The 20,981-nt window shown below is 43.4% G+C and overlaps 1 protein-coding gene across 2 annotated transcripts in view; it reads left to right on the top strand.

Moving 5' to 3' along the window:
• UVRAG (UV radiation resistance associated) overlaps positions 1-19,923 on the top strand; it is a 286,243-nt gene extending 266,320 nt beyond the window's left edge. For both annotated transcript variants that reach the window (XM_077776339.1, XM_077776334.1), the window contains one exon: positions 18,026-19,923. In XM_077776339.1, the coding sequence (XP_077632465.1) occupies positions 18,026-18,728 (703 nt within the window). In that variant the 3' untranslated portion in view covers positions 18,729-19,923. The remainder of the gene's footprint in view (positions 1-18,025) is intronic.
• The last annotated feature ends 1,058 nt before the right edge of the window (positions 19,924-20,981 follow it).

Here is a 20,981-nt window from a genome sequence, read left to right as displayed (position 1 = left end):
TTTTGTAAAAGAAAACACTTCCATTCTCTGTGCGGTCATTACCATTCACAGACCGGTCCCTACGGAAGCAGGTTTGCTGTTATGTGCTTTTGGTGTCGAGGATTGCAGAATGGCAGAGTGTCAGTGTGGCCATGGACTCCCTCCTCATGGTAGGCTTCAAAGCTCTGGGATAGCTTGTTTGGTTTGGTTTGGTTTTTTAAAGAAAAGACAGTATGATTAAAATTTCTTGGATGACGTGATTTTTCACTTTCACGTTACAGGATTCTGAAGCAGCTCCCTGATGCATCCTAAAACTAAGCCCTTTTCCTCATGAGCAGGTTACATGGAGCGCGGTCTGAGGGCTTTATGCTAGCACTTCCCAAAAGAAGTCCCTGTTTTCTCATCCTCCAATCACTAACCCCATTGTAACTGCCAAGCAACACGACTTTGAAAAGTAGAATTTTAAGTCACAGGTTGTACTCTTGAGTATTCTGGCTAAAAGCCACCAGCATGCCATTTAAACATCCCGTTTTACTTTTGCTACCTAACTGCCAAGTCCAAGGTTCAAATTGAAGCGCACACGCACAGCTGATGCTAGTGCTGAATTACGGTCAGGGAAGAATGTAGATGCAAGCTGCTGCTTGACGCCTGCCAGTAAGACGATAAGTTGCAAGCCGAGTTGGGGAGATTATGGGCTGTGGTTGCTGCAAACGGGCTGTGTGATGGGGCCCCGGCATTCAGGCCCTGGGACAGACTGTGTCTCTCCCCTGTTCTCTCACCCCTTCTCCCCTGACCTCCAGATAGACCACGCTCATTTCCGACCCCAGTTCTTTACTCAAACAAGTTCCCACTGCCCTTGCCTCCGCTCCACCCAAATGTCGCCCTCTCACTTTAAGATCCAGCTCACATCCTACCTCATTCATCCACTCACTCTACAGGCACAGTGGCAGATACCGAGATAAATATGTATCCCCTCCATAGCATACATCCACTTCTCCCACCAAGTCTTAGCCGTTAGACTCCTGAGCAGCTGGAGTCTGGGGACTGTGTCTTCCTCATCCTGAGGACCCAGCCTGGTATCAGGGAAGCCTAAGATTATGCAAGTAAACAAACTAGCCATCATCTCATTCTGTTCATGGAATATACTCCTTGAACTTACATGCAGGGGGGGTGGGGGGGCGCGTAGTCTAACTGAGGCAGTGAAATAGGAACAGACAATATATAATAGAAAACAGAGAGTATGATATATTCTAAGAAAGGTAGATACGACTTATTTGGAACATTCTGGGGAAGTCACTGGAACAAGCCTTCATTAATGAGACAGCATTGGAGTGGACCTGGAGCGTAAGGATTGGGGCATGTGAAGATTGGGGAATAGGACTGGGTAGGTTAAGGAAATAGTTGCCCAGTTGTACTGAGCCTGGAAAGACTATGGGTTTGAATACCAACTCCACCACTTACTGTCTTTGTAATTTCAAACAAGTTTAAGCTGTCAGCTTATATTTATCTATAAGATGGAGTCAGCAACTATAAGAGTTGCTGTGAGGATTAAATATATAAATGTCTAGCACACTGCCTGGCACATAGCAGTAGTCACTAAGTGGTAGCAGTCATTATGAATAAGTAGGGGATAATTGAGTCACGGTTATTATCTACGTTTTAAAATGTTAATCCATCCTTTGTTAGAGGTATTTCGTGTTTCCTTTAAAATCTATGAATAGGTATATAAAATGGTTCCCGGTCACATTTTTTAATAGTGGCTCATGCCATCTTGTATGTTAATGCTACGGAATAATCATCTGCTTTCCCCAAGTCCTTTGTAAAATCCTTCTGAAGCCTTAGAGATAAATACTCTACAAATCTGTTTGCCTATCTACTTTTTCTGGTACCTGCCTTCTTAGGTACCTCTCACGTGGAGTTAGAATTATGAATAATAAGTCTCTTATTTGCAAAATGTTCCATGTTTTTATTTAAGTTTGCAACAACCCTGGGGAGGAGGCAGGGCAAGGCTGGTAAGTACTATTTCACAGATGAGAAAACCAGGCCTTAGAAATGTGGAGTGGTCAGCCAAGGTCACATGCTCCTACGTGATGGAGGTAGGGCCAGAAACCCAGGTATCTGACTCCCAGTCCCTTGTTCTTTTCACCACACCACGCTGCCCCTTCTTAAGTCAGTGGCCATTCTCCTTCTCCGCCCTTTCCCAGCTCTCCTGTCGCTGCATTGTTTAATTTCTAACATCCTGTTACCTTCCACAGGGAGATCCACCAAAGTCAAGTCCAGACACGCACATGCAAACGCCACAATATCAAGGCAGTGGGTTCTGGTGAAAACGTTCTTTGTAGCTTATCCTACCCCATTTACTCAGAGAGGTAGGAAACTAACAGTCATAAAACTTTGGGAAGAATTTGAGAACTTTAAGACCAAAAGAAACAACATGATTATATGTTTCAGTTCTACTACTGAAAAAACAAGAAAACTGAGGGAAGCCCGCAGGTTGGCCTAAAACATAACCTTTGCCCCCAGTGTTTGCCTTCCTCCAATTTCATGTTCTTTTTTTTGGAATAAGACATGATAAAAGCGGGATTTCACAACCATCTGTCCTGCTTCATATGTGGAATTTTTTATTCTGAGTCTAATTTTTCTCAGCTATAAAGCTTCAACTAGCAGCTCCATGGTGGGCAGTGTGATACAGCAGAAGGAGCACTGGAGTTGGAAATCAAAATGTGGTCTCCATCTTCAGCTCTGTCACTCAATTTCCATACATTGTTTTTGAGTATCACTTTTTTTTTAATGTTTTTTATTTATTTCTGAGAGAGAGAGACAGCTTGAACAGGGGAGGGTCAGAGAGAGAGGGAGACATAGAATCTGAAGCAAGCTCCAGGCCAGCTGTCAGCACAGAGCCTGACGCGGGGCTCGAACCCATAAACTGTGAGATCATGACCTGAGCCAAAGTCAGATGCTTAACCGACTGAGCCACCCAGGTGCCCCAAGTATCACTTTTTTAAAAGGAGTTAATAGCACCAGCCTTATTTCCCAAACGTCATTGTGTGGAGCAAATGAGATCATGTCTAAGTGATTTATAAACTAAAAAGAACTATGCAAAGTATTATTAAGTAGGATTTATGCCTTTAACAATTCATGAACTGTCTCTTCTGCATATGGCACTATTCAAGAGACCAAAAAGATTCCAAAGTGTAAGATAGTTCCTGCCTTGCTTAGACAACAGTTGTGTAGTTTATCATCTAAAAGAGTAGGTAAGACAAATTAACATTTTGAAGGATATGACTCGCAAAAGTATACTATGCATTGTGCACTCTTGGGGGCATGTGGCACCAGGAGCCTGGCGCCCAGCTTCTGTGGACAGTGTTGACCGATGGAGGTCAATCTTGGACTGAGTTAGTTGATGTTTTAGGATGCAAGTGTACCTTTTTTCTAGAGACCGTGTCAAATTTCAGTGACGTATTGAAGAGACAACACTGAAGAGCAGTATCCTCGCCCTTCCGCCGCTTGCTGGAATACGTTTGCAGATTCCTTCTAGCACCTAATGATGTGACTTAGGAGGGAACAAATTAGTGGCTTTATGCATGGTCATCTCGATTAAGTGGTATAAATCTCTAGATGGTGTTTCTGCTGACTTATTTCTTACCTAGTCTTCCATTTGTTTTCATACATAGAATCAAGCTGAGCAGCTTTTTAAATAAATAAATAATGAACGAATGAATGAACGAATTTTGGCGCATTTTAAGGACGTGCTTTTTAAAGTAAACTCAGGATAATGAAAATCAAGAGCAAATGAGCCAGTCTGCTTTCTTTAAAAAAAATTTTTTTAATGTTTATTTTTTTGAGAGAGAGAAAGAAGGAGAACAAGTGAGTATGAGCAGGGGAGGGGCAGAGAGAGGGAGACACGGAATCCAAAGCAGGCTCCAGGCTCTGAGCCATCAGCACAGAGCCCGATGCGGGGCTCAAACCCACAAACCATGAGATCATGACCTGAGCCAAAGTTGGCTGCCTAACTGACTGAGCCACCAGGCGCCCCCCGGCTTTTTTAAAATTTTTGTTTCTTAATGTTTATTTTTTTGAGAAAGAGAGAGCAGTCAACTTTCTTTAAAATCCAAGGGTAACAACATAATAGTTTTGCTGTTAAGCCAAACCGTCCACCTTTGAAAATGGGGTGGTATCCAGCATTAACATTTTTTTAAAAGCCACAGTCTTTAAAAATAAATGTGTCCTCTTTCCTCCCTTCCATCATGCTTGTGCTAAATTCAGAACTAGTTTCTGGCAGGTGACCCCCAAGGGACGTCAAAAGCATGTTGTTTGGTGATGTTAGTTTTTAGATTTAGATCAAATGACATTGTCTTCGAAGTCTCAGGAGTGCCACTTAGGGCGGCTGCGTCAGACGGGCCTGCCTTTCAGAGTGCGGCCTTAATGTGAAAAGCGAAGCCTGGTCAAAAATAAATGAAAAGGAAAGCTTTATAGGAGTTATTTACTCTAAGATAGCTATTTTGGAAGGAACTTTGACAAGGCATCTCACTGCCTCTAGACGGGAGCACACAAGGCATATGGGTATCTGTAGTATTTTAAAAGACCTTGGGGGACCAGGCTTCTTCCATAACTCATTCCAGAGTTTAAACACCCTCGCTTCAGGAAATTCTTCCCTATATTTAACTTACAGGCCCCCTCCTGCGGTTAACACCCATTTCCGCTTTTTTCTGTCTCCAGTCAGGATGGAGAACAGCTGGCCAACATCCTTTGTGTGCTAACCCACCAGCAGTGACAGAGTCATTTGGGCATCCCTGGGCTTCCTTTCTCACCCTCCAGCAAACAAGGCTTTGAACCACATTGGAATCTTGCGTTTCATTTGTGTCTTGTTTATTTCTATTAATGCCTCCTGAATATAAAATAATACATGCTCAATGAATCAAATTTGGAAGATATAAAAATACACAGAAGGGGGAAACAATAGCTTAACAATCTAGGGACAAAAACCATTGTTAAGTTTGTCAGTTCTCTGTGTGTTTCTTATACATTTGAGATCCTATCGTCTGTACCAGCACTGTCTCAGAAATACAGTTTGAGAACGGCGCCTGAGTGGCTCAGTCAGTTGAGCATCTAATTTCAGGTCCTGATTCATGGTTTATGGGTTTGAGCTCCACATTGGGCTTTCTTCTGACAGCATGGAGCCTGCTTTGGATTCTCTGTCTCCCTCTCTCTCTCTGCCCCTCCTGCGCGCTCTCTCGCTCTCTCTCTCTCTCAAAAATAAAGAAATACAGTCTGAGCTACATATGTAAATTTAAATTTTCTGGCAGCCATATTCTAAAAAGGTAAAAAACAGGAAAATTAAGTTTAATAATATATTTAAATTTTTTTAACGTTTATTTATTTTTTTTGAGAGAGAGAGAAAGAACACGAGCAGGAGAGGGGCAGAGAGAGAGGGAGACAGAGAATTCGAAGCAGGCTTCGGGCTCTGAGTTGTCAGCACAGAGCCCGATGCGGGGCTCATGAACCATGAGATCATGAGCTGAGCTGAAGTCGGACACTTAACTGACTGAGCCACCCAATAATATAGTTTATTTAATCCCAATAAAAACCAATTATAATTCGTCAACATGTAACCTGTATTTTTAAATTATTAATAAAATATTTTACATTCCTTTCTTCATAGTAAGCCTTTTGAATCCAGCGCATATTTTATACTTAGAGCACATCTCAAGTCCAGCCAGCCACATGGCAGGTACCCAGTAACCATTAGCTAGTGGCCACAGTGGTGGACAGCACAGTCTGCACAGCTGTCTATACTGCTTCTTTGTATATCACACCTTAAGTCAGTGCCATTTAAAACGTTATAGCATCATTTTAATGACTGCATAATTTTTACTCATTTAGATTTACTATAAATGTATCTTTAGATAGTTTTGTTTTTCATGTTATAAGTAATCCCATAGCGTTCTTTTTTCACCTTTTTTTTTAACATTAACGGAATGTTTCTCAACCCTTTGCCAAAAGAAAAACCGTAAGTATTCCTTTTGAGTACAACTAATTAAATCCATTTATTCATAAAACAAATATATTCATTCACTTAATACCCATTCTTTACTACATTAGACTGGAAAGTGAAGGAGTAGATTTCAAGAAATAGAAGACGAGGTCCCTCCCTTGCAGTGTTTATAAGACTCGGCTCCATATTTGCACTGCACACATATATCTTATTCTGCCTTAACTCTCCTTCCCTTCATTTCTTACTCTTCCCCCCTCTGTACACACACGCCTGGCTAACTCCCCCTTATCCTTCAAGGCACCAGTCACATATGGCCTCCTGTGATAAGCCTTCCAGATGATAACTTGCTCCCTCCTCCATTACAATATATGAAGTGTATATTGTACGCGAAGCACCATGGTTTCTGTTAATTGGTTAACTCTCCGTCTCCTCTATTACAGTGAGAACTCCTTATCAATAGAAACCTTATTTTATATGCTTCTTTATTTCCAGAGCCTAGCAGACTGCCAGGCTATGAATATGGATGTCAATAATGTCTACTAAAATATGTCTAGAAGTACAAGTGATCATATTAAACATCAGTTGGATGGTAAAATTACAAGTACTGAGGCTGTTCAAAGAGTTCGCTTTAAACTGACATGGTTAGGGGCGCCTGGGTGGCTCAGTCGGTTAAGCGTCTGACTTCAGCTCAGGTCATGATCTCACGGTTCATGAGTTCAAGCCCCACATCGGGTTCTGTGCTGACAGCTCGGAGCCTGGAGCCTGCTTCAGATTCTGTGACTCCCTCTCTCTCTGTCCCTCTCCTGCTCACATGCTCGCTCTCTCTCTGAAAAATAAACATTAAAAAAATTAAATTGACATGGTTAAAGATGGCTTAATGAAGGAGGTAGGAGTTAAATTGGGTTTTGGAATAGGAGTATATTTAAATGGATGGAAGGAAAGGTTGAGCAGAAAAGCCACCTATATATCCTGTACTAAGAAATCAGTGTTTTTTAGGAGGGACTCATTAGCATGTGCTAAGTATCAGCAAGATAAACATCCTTCTAGATCTAAAGCACTGTATTAAGTTTCAAGAAGACTGTAGAGCTATGGTCTTTGCCCATCAAAAGTTGGCAAGGGTTTGCAGCATTAAAAATGACCACTGACTACTTTATTATGACCTTTGAATTTAAACTCAATTTAGATGCAATCCCCTGTGTTTTAAGTTTGGAGTTTATTAAAGACCATTTTATATGGTCTTTCAATGCTTTTTCAACAATTCTTCTGTTAGTGGATAGCGATATATAAGTAATGTCATTATAGCTAATGTCAAATGACTGATACTGCAAACCAGGCACTCTTCCAAAGCATTTTGAATCTATGACTTAGTTAACTCATTTAACCCTCACAATGGCCCCATGAATTAGGACCCACTGTCCTCCCTCATCTTACAGATGAGGAAACTGAGACACAGAGAAGTTAAAATAGCTTAACAATGACACAGCCATCAAGTGGAGGAGCTAAGACTTGGCCCCAAGCAGAATAGCTTTACGTTATTGCTCAGTATAGCCTCTCTTATAACTATGTTAAGAATAAAATCTTTTATATGAGGGATTATTCAGCATCTTGTGATTCCAGAAAAAGAATGCTGTCATTATAATTCTCTCCTAGTGGTCTTTTTTTTCCTTTCTGACTGCTCCTTCTCTCATTTGAAGGCTCCTCTTCCTCTACCTCGTCTAAAAAACTGGAGCTCCTCAAGGTTCAGCCCTAAGCCCTCTTTTCTCTCATTTTATTCTCCAGTCCAAGGCAATCTTGTCCACAGCCATCATTTTAATTATCACCCACTCTGAAATGAAGCACAAGCATAAATCTTCAGCCCAGATCTTTTTGGATATGAGACCTCTATTCATATTGCCTCCTGGATGTTTTCACAGCACATTTGGTGTCCCTGTGCTTTTCCTTCCTGCCTTCCACCCTGACCACCATAAGCCTCACGGTCTTCCAGTGCTCTGTTTTCAGCAAATGGAATCTCCAGAAAACCATGCATAATCTTTGGTTCCTGCCTTTTCCTCCCATCCCCATATCTCATCCTAGCAGCCCCTGCTGATCTCCCCTGATATGTATACTTGTCTCTGTCGGTGTATTTCCATTCTGGTCCAAGCTCTCATCATCTCTCACCTGTACTGCTGCACAGGCTGGGGTCCCCCGGCATCGACTCTGGGCCTCCTCCAATCTATTCTTGAACTTCAGCCAGAGTGCNTAAAACATTTTCATGACTTAAAGAGAAAACTTCTAGACTCAGCCTTTGGGTTTCTGCATGGTCTACACTTGGTTTTCCTCTCCAGCTTTATATTCTACCATGCTGTTCTTCACTTGATGACCTTTCGTGTCCTCATTGTTCTCCCTCTCGACGTAGGGACTTGGCCTCTGCTCTTCCTTTTGCCTGGAAGATGCTCTTGCCTCTGACCCATTCTTCACCTGGTGAAAAATTCTACTAACCCTTCAGTTCTTGGCCTTTTCTGGGTCCATTCTGTTACAAGCTCTCTTAGCCCGTGTCCTCTCCTGCACAGCATGTGTCAGAAGTTATCATTTTATGTTTTTGTCATCATTTGGTGGCAGTATCTGTCTCCCATCGTGGTGTGACCTCCACAAAAGCAGAAGCTGTGGCCTTATTTTCCATCTTTATTGTGTCCCCAGTGTTTAGTGCATAATAGACACTCAATATATATTTGCTTTAGGGAGCAAATCACTTACTTTGCTAATATGCGTACAGTTTTTATACTGCACCTCTTTTAGTAGCACAGAGGACTACGAAAGATAAGGCTTCCAAGATACTGTCCCTGGAGCCCCACAGTCTCTCACTGTGTGATGATTCTATGACAGCAAAGTGTAATTCAAGCACTTCTGATGAAGGCTTCCAGCATCTCGGGAAATAGTGGCAGAGCTGCTCATTTTTCTTTTAAAACAACAAACAATTAAATCCCCACGGTTCAGCTCATGTCAGAGCTTATTAGAATGTGGTGGGTCAGCTTTAGCCGTATCTTTCAAAGACTTTAATTTCACAGATTCTGTCACTGGCTTCTGGAGGCCTAAAACTGCCTTTGGCTCTCTTTGCAAATCTACTTTTGAAATTTGGAAAGCATTCTCGGACCAAAGTTTTCGTTTCCATGTCGAGTTCTCTCTGAGGCTGGGCTCTGTGGCACTGCTGTTCCTCTGGTGTCCCTGGCAAAGGTACACCTACTTTTTTTGGTCTAATTTTCAGTATAAACGCTTGATGAACCCCCAGGTCTCAAGTGTTACCCAGACGCTCCGGTGCCCTGGTGTCATCCCTGACATCTCTATATCTACGGTCCTTATAATGTTTGTTGTCTGACTATAATTTTAATACGTTAATTTGTGTGATGATTTCTTAAAGCTGATGGGTGAAGTGGTTGACTTCACTCCTCCTGGGACCCTTCTTTGTCTCCCTAAAGGATCGCCCTCTATTCCCTGATCCCAGGGAGCTCAGGCTTGGGACTGAGCTGGCCTCCACATGGCTTCCTGCCTCTTAGCCTCTGTCCGCTGGCCTGTGCTGAGGCCTCCCTTTCCCGAACTAGACCCCGTTGTCCAGGGCCCCGGAGGCCTGATGGCCAGACCCTTGGTCGGATCGCATAGCCTGGGGAAGTGGATTTCTTCAGCTCGCTGGTTTTACCCTTTGCCTGTGGAACTTTCTCTTTTGCAAATAATTCATCTTTCCATCAGTCCTTAGTTTAAATGAAATCTAAAGGCTTCCTTGTTCAGTTATACCTTTTTAAACTTTGTGTTTTTATTTAGTCAGATTTTGGAAGGAAACCTTCCAAGCTGAGCCCAGGGGAAAAGTGACCATTGGCATGGGTTTCAGCCTATGCTTTTGGCCCAAGATTGTTTCTGTTTTTATTTTGTTTCTTGTTTTGTTAACATCCAGGGCAGAGATTAACCACTTTTACTCATCTGGTAATGGTGAGAGGCCTTTAGACTACTTGCCTGTGGTCAGGGGACTCAGTGCTCAAAACTGTTAACCCCCAGCCACCCCCCACCCCCTGGCGGGTAAGAGCTAACCGTTACATTTGGCTTTCCCAAACCTAGGCTCTTTGCTTCTACTTGATCTGAGAGAGAGCAAGGAGAAGGATGGATCCCAGCTTCTGCTGGATTTTGAAAAAGGATAGTAGTCTAATTTATGGAGGTTGTTTTTTAAAAAAAACTAACTTTATGTCATAATTCTGTAGCTGCCAAAAGACGTAATTCTACCTCAGCTTCGCCTTGGCAACCTGCTTTTGGCACTCTGTGCAGCCCTGTCGTTGCTCTGCATTATTTAAGCAGTAATCTTTAAGAAGGTGAGAAACTATTATTGCTTTTTAGCACAGTTGACATGCTATTGGCGCAGACTAGTACCTAGAGCTTCAAACATTTCTAATGGCTGTAAACCAACTTAAACACCTCCATGTAGAGGCCTCACTGCCGTGAGGTCATAGCTTGCTGCAGGGAGAGAAAGAAGATCGAATGTTGTTTAAAAGTGGGTCTTTTTTTTTTTTTTCTTTTTAAGTATTCTTATTCCACCGAGTTGTAGCTGTAGCCTTTGGCCAGGATCCAGACAATCAAGATTTAGCATTTTGACCAGCTGTGATCTAGTAATGTTCCTCAGAGGAAACATTTTGTAGGAGGGAGAGACACATATTTGAGACTGTGACTTGTGTGCTTTCCCAGTACCTTACGGGGTGAGACCTGCTTGTAGACAGATAAAACAAGTGAATCTGAAAGAGCATAGGGGGAAAAGTAATTTCAAATCGCTAAAAATCCACCCCACCTTCGAGAACTCTCTCGATGTGGTAAATCTTTACATTTTTCGTCTATTTCATTTTCCCCTAAGTCTCCATATTTATATCATTTCATGGCAGGATGTACTTGTGTTTTCATAATTGATGCTTAGAATCCATCAGCATTCTTATAACAAAATAACAATTCCAGGGAAGTCAGAAAAGCCGTACAAACTTAACATAGGCAAGAAAAGAAGAGAAAGAAAAGATACCAAGCCATTTGGCCTAAAAGTTAATCTTCTGACTCTCACTCCTCCCTCAAACAGAAGTACGATCACATGTAGGTGTTTTGGTGGCAAGTCCCAGGGACTGGGACAGAGAAGGAAACTAATTATTTAGTCAGATTGTGTTTGTGAAATCACAGTTAGTTGCTTTTTGACCTTGGGCAAGGTACCTAACCTCTATGCCTGAGTTTCTTCATCTGTAAAAGGTGGATTATGTTTGTAATACTTCACAGAGATGAGGACTAAATGAGACCATGTATAAAGCTGTTAACATAGTATTTACTTCATCACACTTCATAAATGTTACCTGCTGTTGTTGGATGATTACTAACGGTCTGTGGAGTACCTACTCATTGTACTAAGAATGTTAACCCTTACTATACAAACGGTTAGATGGATATTCCCATTTTACAGAAGAGGAGACACTGGTTCAGAGCAGTAAAGTGCTTCACCAGTCTGCCATACTTCATAATGGCGGAGCTCTGTGTAGAGGTCTAGAGTATTATATATGGGAGATGTGGAAGTAGAAACACATTTTGGACCAGTGTCCAAATTGCCTTTTTTTCTTCCTCCCACTCCTTTTTCTGTTTAAAGGAGGCTGTTGCTTTAGGCAGTACAACCAGCAGAAAGAGGAGGAGGAGGGGGACATTGTAGAGGCAAGAATAGCGGAGTGGAATGAACTGGGTTCTACTGTCTCCCGGGTTGGCTTCATGACAAAGTCTTTGTATAATGGTTCTAAGAGGCTGAACGAGGTCCTCCTCATTTTGGTTGGGACCACAGAAATTCTCCCTCTTACAAAAATGCTTTCTCCCTGAAGTGAAATTCATACAGAAAAATGATACATCAGAGGTCTGGGGACAACTGGAATGCACCTTAAAGGATTCTGGGAAGTTCTTTTAGTCCCTAAGCATTTGGCAGATCATGTAAATAGAGGCAGTGGAGCATTTCTACTTTATTCAAAGCCTCCCCCACCCTCTGTCTTCAAGAAAAAAGAAAAAAAGAACTGCAGTGATGTTTCACTTTTGATTGATTTAGTGTTTTTCTTTCAAAACTCTTTTAGACTTGCCTTAGTTCTTTTTCTCCCTGATGTGCAGAGGAGGAGACAGGGCAGATGGGAAGAGTCCCATCTGTCCCTGTTCTAAACAGAATTCTATGTAGGAAGAAACAGTAGGAGGAAGGAGACCTAGATTCTGGTCTTGCCTCTACTCCCAATTACCTGTGTTCCAATGATCTGAGACATTAATGCCTTTGATCCTCAGTGACCCTTTCTGTAAAATGAGGGCAGTTCTTTTGGAATCCGAAGCCCATGGAAGCTGGTAACCATGACAGTGACCACAATGACAGCCACTACTGACATTATTATATACTCAGGTATTCTTCTGTTTCAGGTGCATTATTTTATTTAATCCTTACCATAGTCTAGTGATCTATTTTATTTATTTTTTTTTAAGTGTTTTTTATTTATTTCTAGGAGAGAGAGAGAGAGACAGCGTGAGCAGGGGAGGGTCAGAGAGAGAGGGAGTCACAGACTGAAACAGGCTCCAGGCTCTGAGCTGGCAGTCAGCACAGAGCCTGACGCGGGGCTCGAACCCACGAATCGCGAGATCATGACCTAAGCGAAAGTCGGACGCTTAACCGACTAAGCCACCCACGCGCCCCTAGTGATCTATTTTATGAAGGAGAAAACTAAAGCACAGAGAAGATAAGGGACCGCTTACAGTCATATAACAAGCAAGTGGTAAGTTCAAACTCAAGTTCTAACTCCAGAGAGACAGTCATGACTGCAGGGCTTGGAGGAGGATCTAGGTTTTGAGCGCCCTGCCTCATCACTACCACCATCTCCAGATATAGCTGAAGAGATAAAAAATAACCGACTGCAATAAATAAGGACTCACGGAATGAGAAAGAAATTAATCACCTTAATTTAGAGAGATCAGAGAAGCCAAATTTAAACCAGACTGTACTCCTTGACCTCTAAACTCCAAACCACTTGACTTCTCCCTCATCAGGCTATTGTTTGTGACTCTACGGTACCCTTTTGTACTCGTAGCAAAAGGTTGATTATGAAGTAATCTAACAGTCCCGATGTGGTTCAGTTATTCAACAACCTATCCCATGTTTCCCTGGTAAATTGGCCATTACAATATCTGTGGGTTGTTGTTTTTTAATAAATTCCTTTTAATTGCAGCATTAAACCCCAGATGTCATGTTTCCAGGTTTCCAGTTTGGACCTAAGCCAAGCTGGAAAAGACATCCACTCAAGGCAAACGGCCAGGGAGAATGTGTGCGGTGAAGTAGGGGACTTGGTCCAGCTACCAAACCTCGGGCTCTGGACCCCCAGATTGAACGCCATAGAACACATAGGGAGCCTTGGCTAGGGTGGAGGATGGAGCAAAGCTACCATGTTTCCTGCTGTGTCCACCCTTCCCCAAAATATCCAGGGTTACTCTGGTTGTTTCTAAGAGTAAAAACTCCCAGTAAGTTATTCATCACAGTATAAAGAATGTACTAATTTCATTTGATAAGTAAATTGTCAACAGCTTTTAAAAATTGGTCATGTAATTAGTAAGTCTATGCGTTCTGACCTCTTCTTCCGTCTCGATGAAGTCGTCATGAAGCCAAACTGTAATCAGACCAAAAGAATCTTGAAACCTCCGAGGCATTCTTTTTTGATCTGTCATTTGCCTCTTTAATTGCTACCTTTCTATTTTTTAGGGGATAATAGAAGTAAAATGCCTTTTTTTTAATCATAAGAATTTAGCTTGTACTAAAATATGCAATGATGGTTCCTTGTGGAAACTTTATATTAAATGTGAAAATCCAAATTATTTTATTAAAAATCTATGCATTGTGTTTTTATACAGAGATGCTCACAGCAGTTTGTCTTTTAATAGAAAAATTTTAGAAATATCCTAACTCTACAAAAATAAGGGAATAATATCCCTTTCAGTGGAGGAGCCATTTAGAATTGTTTACCAAAGATTTTAATACATTCCAATGGTGGGATACAAAATTGTATACATATACCACAAATATAACTTTAGGTCTTTTTCTCTTTTTTAATTAAACACACATATGTAAAATCAAAGCCTAAAAACAAAATACTCAAACTTATTTGCTAGGTAATAGGCTTGTGAGTGATTTTTATTTTTTTATATAGTTTATAGTTTTTGCATCTTCCAGGGAGTATAAATTATTATAATAATTAAAATGCATGTGTGTTTGTGTATATTTTAATGTCATCATTCAATACTTCAGCTGTTTAGAACTCAGGTATCTAAAAAATCTGGAACACTGCTAAGATCCTGGAAGTAATAAAAAACTTAACTCTGAGCAGCCAGAACTAATGTTACAAAACTCATAAAGCCAAGCGTGTTATTCCCCAGACATGTGCTGACCCCTCACTCAAGCTGACATACTCTTACTTTGCACACAATTCTCAGACCATCCACTGTACGAGGGCACGGTGAGCTGGCAGACATTAACAAAAGACAAGGGCATCGGCGCACATGTGCCACCAGCCTGGCAGTGAGAGAGGACCCAGGGAAGCATGGGTGCAGACGGGAGGGCCCTGAGCCCCAGACTTACGTCCCTGAGGGTCCTGTCATCTCTTCCTCATGTCACAGTTCAGTAACACGTGTTTATATTGATGGCCTAGTGTTATTAAGAAAATCCCCTTTTCTTCAACTTACTCTAAGATTATAGGAAGGCCTTTGGGGCGCCTGGATGACTCGGTTGAGCATCCGACTCTTGATTTCAGCTCAGGTCATGATCCCAGGGTTGTGGGATGGACCCCACAGGGTGTCAGGCTCTGTGCTGAGCGTGGAGCCTGCTTGGGACTCTCTCTCTCACGAATTTGAAATATATATATAATATATATAATTATTGTTATTATTATTATTATTAAGGAAGACTTTTAAAAAATGCTTGGAAAGTCTTACTGCACATGACTAAAAATGAGGGAAAAGACAACATATGGTGATTAAAGGGTAAATTTTAGATCTGTAGACTTCCTTGTCTATCTGTAATAACTCCTTTTTTCCATTCTTCAGGGGGAACATTTCACCATTACTTGCACTTTCCAAATTGTATCTGATATTATCATTCCCTGATAGTATCGTTCTCATAAAAATTTAAAGGAACTGAAGAATACTACAAAACCAGGATGCCAGGGGGCACCTGGGTGGCTCCATTAGTTGATCATCTTCTTGATTTTGGCTCATGATTCATGAGATCAGGCCCTGAGTCAGGCTCTGCACTGACAGTGTGGAGCCTGGTTGGGTTCTCTCTCTCTTTCCACCCCTCCCCAACTGCTCTCGCTCTCTCTCTCTCTCTCCCCTTCAAAATAAATAAACATTTTTTTAAAAAATCAGGATGTCAGAAAATGCCAAAGTCTCTACCTCACACAGCCTTAAGAACCCATCCATTAATATAGGAGTAGCACCCCAGAGCTCAGATACAAGCTGAGCCGGTTAGATGAGAAGGCCTGTGTAATGACATTTAGTTTGAGATGTGGCATTCCATTGGCACTTAGCAAGTGTTAGTTGAATTTGAATATGAGTTTCCCACCTGTGAGGCAACAGACAGTGTGGGCGCTGGAGTCAGACCAAATTTGGTTCAGATGCGCATTCTGCAGCCCTAAACAAAGCCACATAACCCACCCACCCACCTGCCTACCTTTTCTACAAGGTAGATGTGAGGGTTCAACTTTGTTGATGTACAAGAAAATGGTAGCTGCCTTCCCATAATAGTTGAGGGGAGGGATGTGACACTTTATTACTTTTCTCTTGTACAAAGTTGAGGAGAGCTTTCAAGGAGTCTCAGAATCAAAGAGGGCTACAAAATCCCATTCTCTTGTGTCATAAGCACAGCTTGCTCCCAGGTCTGCTCTCGTGCCCTGCCTTTCATCAGCCCACCTGCAACCCAGCAGAGAAGCAGAGCAGGGAGTCTGCAGGGTGGGGCTGGGTGGCAGTGGCACTGAGGGCATCGTGTCGTTCACCCTTTGTAGCAGCAAGTGCTTAGGCACCTGGCCTCTGACTGTATGCCAGCCACGTCACCTTCAGCATTCCAGGCTGGTTCACTTGGGGCTTCTCACCCTCCTGGGCTGGGATGGCAGCTGAGAGCTTGGCCCATCTGTTCAGAATAGATGGGTCTGTGGGTGGTGCTGATGCTTTGTTTTGGTTTGATTATCTGGGCCCCCTGCAAAATCACTTAGAGAGGGATACTGTCAGCAAGTGGTAGAGGAAAACTGGCAAGATGGGCAAAAATGTGTGGCTTACCCAATCACTGTAAGTTTTGACAACATATTAACTGAAAACCTAGATTAAGGCCAGTAGAGTTTGCTCTGTTTTGTTTTTCTTGAGAACCAAAAACAGTAATTTACTGGTTTGCTTGTGCTGTTTTCTATGCTCCCCAGGGACCACCCCTAATTATGAAATCCCTCCAGGCACCAACACTTAGAGCCAAGCAACGGAGTCTGGTAGGCCCATGGATTAGAAGCCTTGTGGTTGCCTTGTTGCAAAAAGAATAACCCTTGCTTAGGTGTCAGAGACCGCAGGCATAATCTAGCATCAGAAAAACCTCTAAGAGAAAAGGGAGCAGGGAACCGGCATAAGGGCTTGTGGCTGCGGACGCGGGTGGGGGGAACCCTTCCTTCTTCTTCGGGGCACTTATCACAACTGTAATTTGAAAATATATTCAATAATTAGGGGGGCCTTTCTCCTGCGAGATTGGAAGCTCCTCAGAGGCAGGGCCTGCTCTGTCTTGTATCTGTGTCCCCTCCCTAAGGCCTGGCACATGTAATAGCTGCCTGTTGGGAGAGTATAGTTTCAGGTCTCACCTCTTTTCCAGCCTCATAGCTGATGTTTTGTAAGCCACTTCTGTGCGTGTGTCCTCATCAGAAGAATACAAGTCAAAAGGGTCTTCTGTTTGTACCTCTCTCTGCCTCTGGATCAGTCTTTTCCTATCGGTGAATTGAGCTACTTCGTCCAAGCATAGTATCTAGAACTGTGATCAGTACCGCGGGGGTGGGCTTAACTAGCCCAGCATTGAACACGACCATCATTTCCAGGGTCTGGATACTCGATTTCCATGAACTCGTTATTTATTGTTTCAGACTTAAGAGTAATAGTGTATACCCTGCTTTCTTGACAGGGTTTTTGTGAGAACCAAGTGAAATGGTGTATATGAAATTTCCTCAGGAACTAAAATGCTTTGTAGAGCTAAACAGCGATTGTTATTGCTGGTCCAAAAGTATCTTCCTGAGAAGAAACTCAAGTTCAAAAGAAGGCACTGAAGACCAAGTATTGTAAACCGTGTGTGTGACTGGCCTTATAAAGGAGAAGCCATTTCCCAAGTTAATTTTTCATTGCAAAAAATGTAGATAGATACACATATTAGATAGATAATAATCCACGTAAGATATAGATACAGACAGATATCTCATTGGTCCCCTCTCTGCCAGTTCTCTAATGCAGGGTGATTAGTATTTGGGCATCAGAAAAGCTGGTGATCATCAAGGCGTGAGGCATGGGTTGTAGTCTAGCCTGCCACTGCCTCACTGAGATGATCAGGGACAAGTCGTTTAACTTCTCCACCAAATAAGGATTCCTGCTTCATGAAAGTAAATTAAGCATTGAATATTTAAAACAAGAACCTGAATATTGATAGCCCTTCGGACCCGTAAGGTTGATTACATCCCTCAGATACTTTCTTTTCGATCCCACCTCTCCAGTTACTTCACCTCTTCCCCAAAGAGGGGATTTCTCTCCCCTCTTGCACCCTGAGCACTGTCCTCCGGATATATTTTAGGGTGTCTTTGAAGGAAGCTTCCAAACTTGAATTCAGGATGCTTCATACTTTTTCTTGCACTTGGACCCTACAATTAATACGAAACTGGATTATTATCCATTTTTATCATCTTAAACCTAAATAGGTTGTTTCCTGTCTCCGGATCCAGAAGACTTAGGCCGAGTTCGAAAGCTGAAAATAACTTCTCGTTTTTGTTTGTCTTCTAGCGACAGACATCACACCTCCAGCGCAATCCCTGTTCCAAAGAGACAAAGCTCCATGTTTGGAGGCGCAGAAGTAGGCTTCTCAGGGGGGATCCCTTCCCCAGACAAAGGACACCGGAAACGGGCCAGCTCAGAGAACGAGAGACTCCAGTACAAAACCCCTCCTCCCAGTTACAACTCCGCGCTAGCCCAGCCCGTTACCACCATCCCTTCCGTAGGGGAATCCGAGAGGAAGGTGACGTCTCTGTCCTCCTCCCTGGACACCTCCTTGGACTTCTCCAAAGGCAACAAGAAAAAAGGAGGCGATGTGGGTGACAGATTAAACGGAGGTCATGTGAGCGTGAACACTAGCCAAGAACAGGAAGAAGCTCGCTCTGGGCTCCCCGCCACTGTCAACGGCACTCTCCTGCCTGGCGAGCAGGCCGGCCCCTCCGGTGTCCGGCTTCCGGGGCCCTTCCTCCCGGGCCCGGGGGCCGAGCTGTGCTGTGCCGTGGAGCAGGCAGAAGAGATCATCGGGACGGAGGCCACGGGTTTCACCCCGGGCGGTCAGCTGGAAGCCTTTCACTGCGTCCCGGTGGACAGCGCCGTGGCCGTGGAGTGCGACGAACAAGTTCTGGGGGAGTTTGAAGAGTTCTCCCGCAGGATCTGTGCGCTGAGCGAAAACGTGTCCAGCTTCCGCCGGCCACGCAGGAGTTCTGATAAGTGAGGCGAGCAGGCAGCCTGTAGCGCCGGGACGCAGTCGCTGCCTGAAATGAGGATAAGGCTGCACTGGCCACCCCCTTGTAATAATTATGGCACGAAATGAATATTAATGGAGGATGCTCCTCGGAAAAACCGACTTTGTAAATCGTGGAGGGACTCAGGGTTGTTGTGTGTCGGTGGGCCAGGTGGAGTTCAGCTTTGCTCGCAAGGCTCACTTTTCAGGCCCGACAGTTGTTTTAAGGCAAAATTCACTCTCCAGCTCAAGTCACCTTATGGATATCTGTCTGCTTTTTAATTTACACTTCTGTGTTATCCTCAGAGGGAAGATGATAATATATAAATAATATAATAAACTCACCTTTAGTTTCTCATAAGCATTTGCCCTCAGCCCAGTTTATAAAACTCTGGAAAACCGAATATGCAAAACAAAGGTTTTCACCGTTTAACTGAAAGACCTTTGGCCATCTGTTAGTTTGATGACTAAGAAGCACAATGGTCTCCTTATACCCTGGCCCTGGCTGCCCCTGCCCCCGCCCCCCCATCGACCTCTCTGCTGCCCCATCTTCACAGCAGGTGGGTCGTGCACCCCGAAAACCAAGAACGGCAGAGTCTCTGGTTCTTGATTGCAGAGACCTTCCACCTCCTCAGATCAGGCACGCTCTTGACGTAACCCTCCAACGAAAGGAAAAACTTCACCTCTGGCAGACCCCAGGGGACCCTCAAGGGCTCCCAAGGTCTCAATAGTCAGATGCCATTCGGCGTCCTTTGGGGACCAGAGTTTTTATGTGGGCAGATGCTGCAAAACCAGGCATGCTTTCTGGCAGTGCACTCACCAGACACGAATCCCTGTATGTAAATCCCACGTTAATTTATTAAATTTCCGTTGGAAAGGAAAGCGCTGTGTATGATGAAATATCTGTAGAAAGTCAGGCCGTCCAAGGTGCGGACTGCGAGGCTGTTGAGATAGTTGAATGAAGCGGCTTAGATGAGACATAAAATACTGTCGGTGTATGTGCAGTTGCATTCATATTAAATTATGTTCTTCAAGTCCAGTTTCATCCCTGGAGCTCAGATTTCATTTGCTTTTGCTGTATACTTTATATACCCAAGGACATTGCCTCAGGGTTGCAAGCTCTTTAAGGAAAATTTATGCATATATCCATGTATTGTATAGAAGAATAAAAACTGAGTTTACTTCACTTGACCTGATTTGTTCTTTCCAGTTCTGAAATCCGTCTTGAACCTGCGTCTCCACCTTCCATCATGACAGGACGAGCCTGAACAGAAACCGTGGCTGTATCTAAGCCAATGTCGCCGACGCGAGCGCATGCGTCCTACACAGCAGGGCAGACCCCCTCACAAGGGTTCTCTCCAGGAGCCGCATTGTCCTACATAACTGAGCATTTTCATATATTGTCCAAGCACTCCTGGGCTCAAGCTCTCATTTACAGCAATGTTGTCAAGCAGAATAGTTCATGTTGTTGTTTTCCGTATGTAAAGAGAACTCACAGAATCCATGCTTGACGCATGGACCCAACCTGCAAGCAATTAAGAGCTTTAACGTGATCTGAAGAAATCCATCGTGTTTCACATAAAGAGGTGGAACTACTCCAAAAACCTAAAGCAGAAGCAAGCTAGAGTCATGGCATCTTTGCAGTGTCCTGTCATTCACAGTAGAGTCAATGAGGGGGGAGATGTCTGTGGTCTTGGCTATATATCTCACTGGGCTGCGTGGGGTCCTCCAATGAAATAGCACTTACCCACCCAAAAGGAAAAGGTTTTGGAAGGATTATGCTAGCGTTGAACAGTGGAAGGTACATCACATGTGGCTCAAAGTTCACATATGGGGGTGGACTTTAAACTCCATGCCAAACTTAAAGATGGTGCATTGAGTTGCAGGCCCTCCGGCCTAGGCCCTGGCGTCCCCAAGCAGAGGGACCACACGCAGAGCACCCGCGGGGACAATGTGTACCTCAGGTTCCCTAGCACGGGGCCCTGCTACTGAATGTGGCATTAGGTAGCTCAGAACTGGTTACCTATACACTGGCTTGGTCCACACTGTGTTCAACGATCTTTTGCCTCAAAACGCCACCTAGGGTTGGGTTCACTCGGCTTGGGTTTCAGCTTTCCATTGAGTCTGTTCCGTGCCTATGGTTTCTTCCTTGACTTGGGGAGCCAACAGTATCGCGTGTCTCCGGAAGGAACTCTGTTTGACATTTTCCAAAGCTGCAGAATTAGTTTTGCCTCTGCTTAGAGT

This window comes from Crocuta crocuta, unplaced genomic scaffold (assembly GCF_008692635.1).
Source record: "Crocuta crocuta isolate KB4526 unplaced genomic scaffold, BGI_CrCroc_1.0 scaffold271, whole genome shotgun sequence".
NCBI classification, from domain to species: Eukaryota; Metazoa; Chordata; class Mammalia; order Carnivora; family Hyaenidae; genus Crocuta; species Crocuta crocuta.
This window is presented reverse-complemented; position numbering and strand designations above follow the sequence as displayed.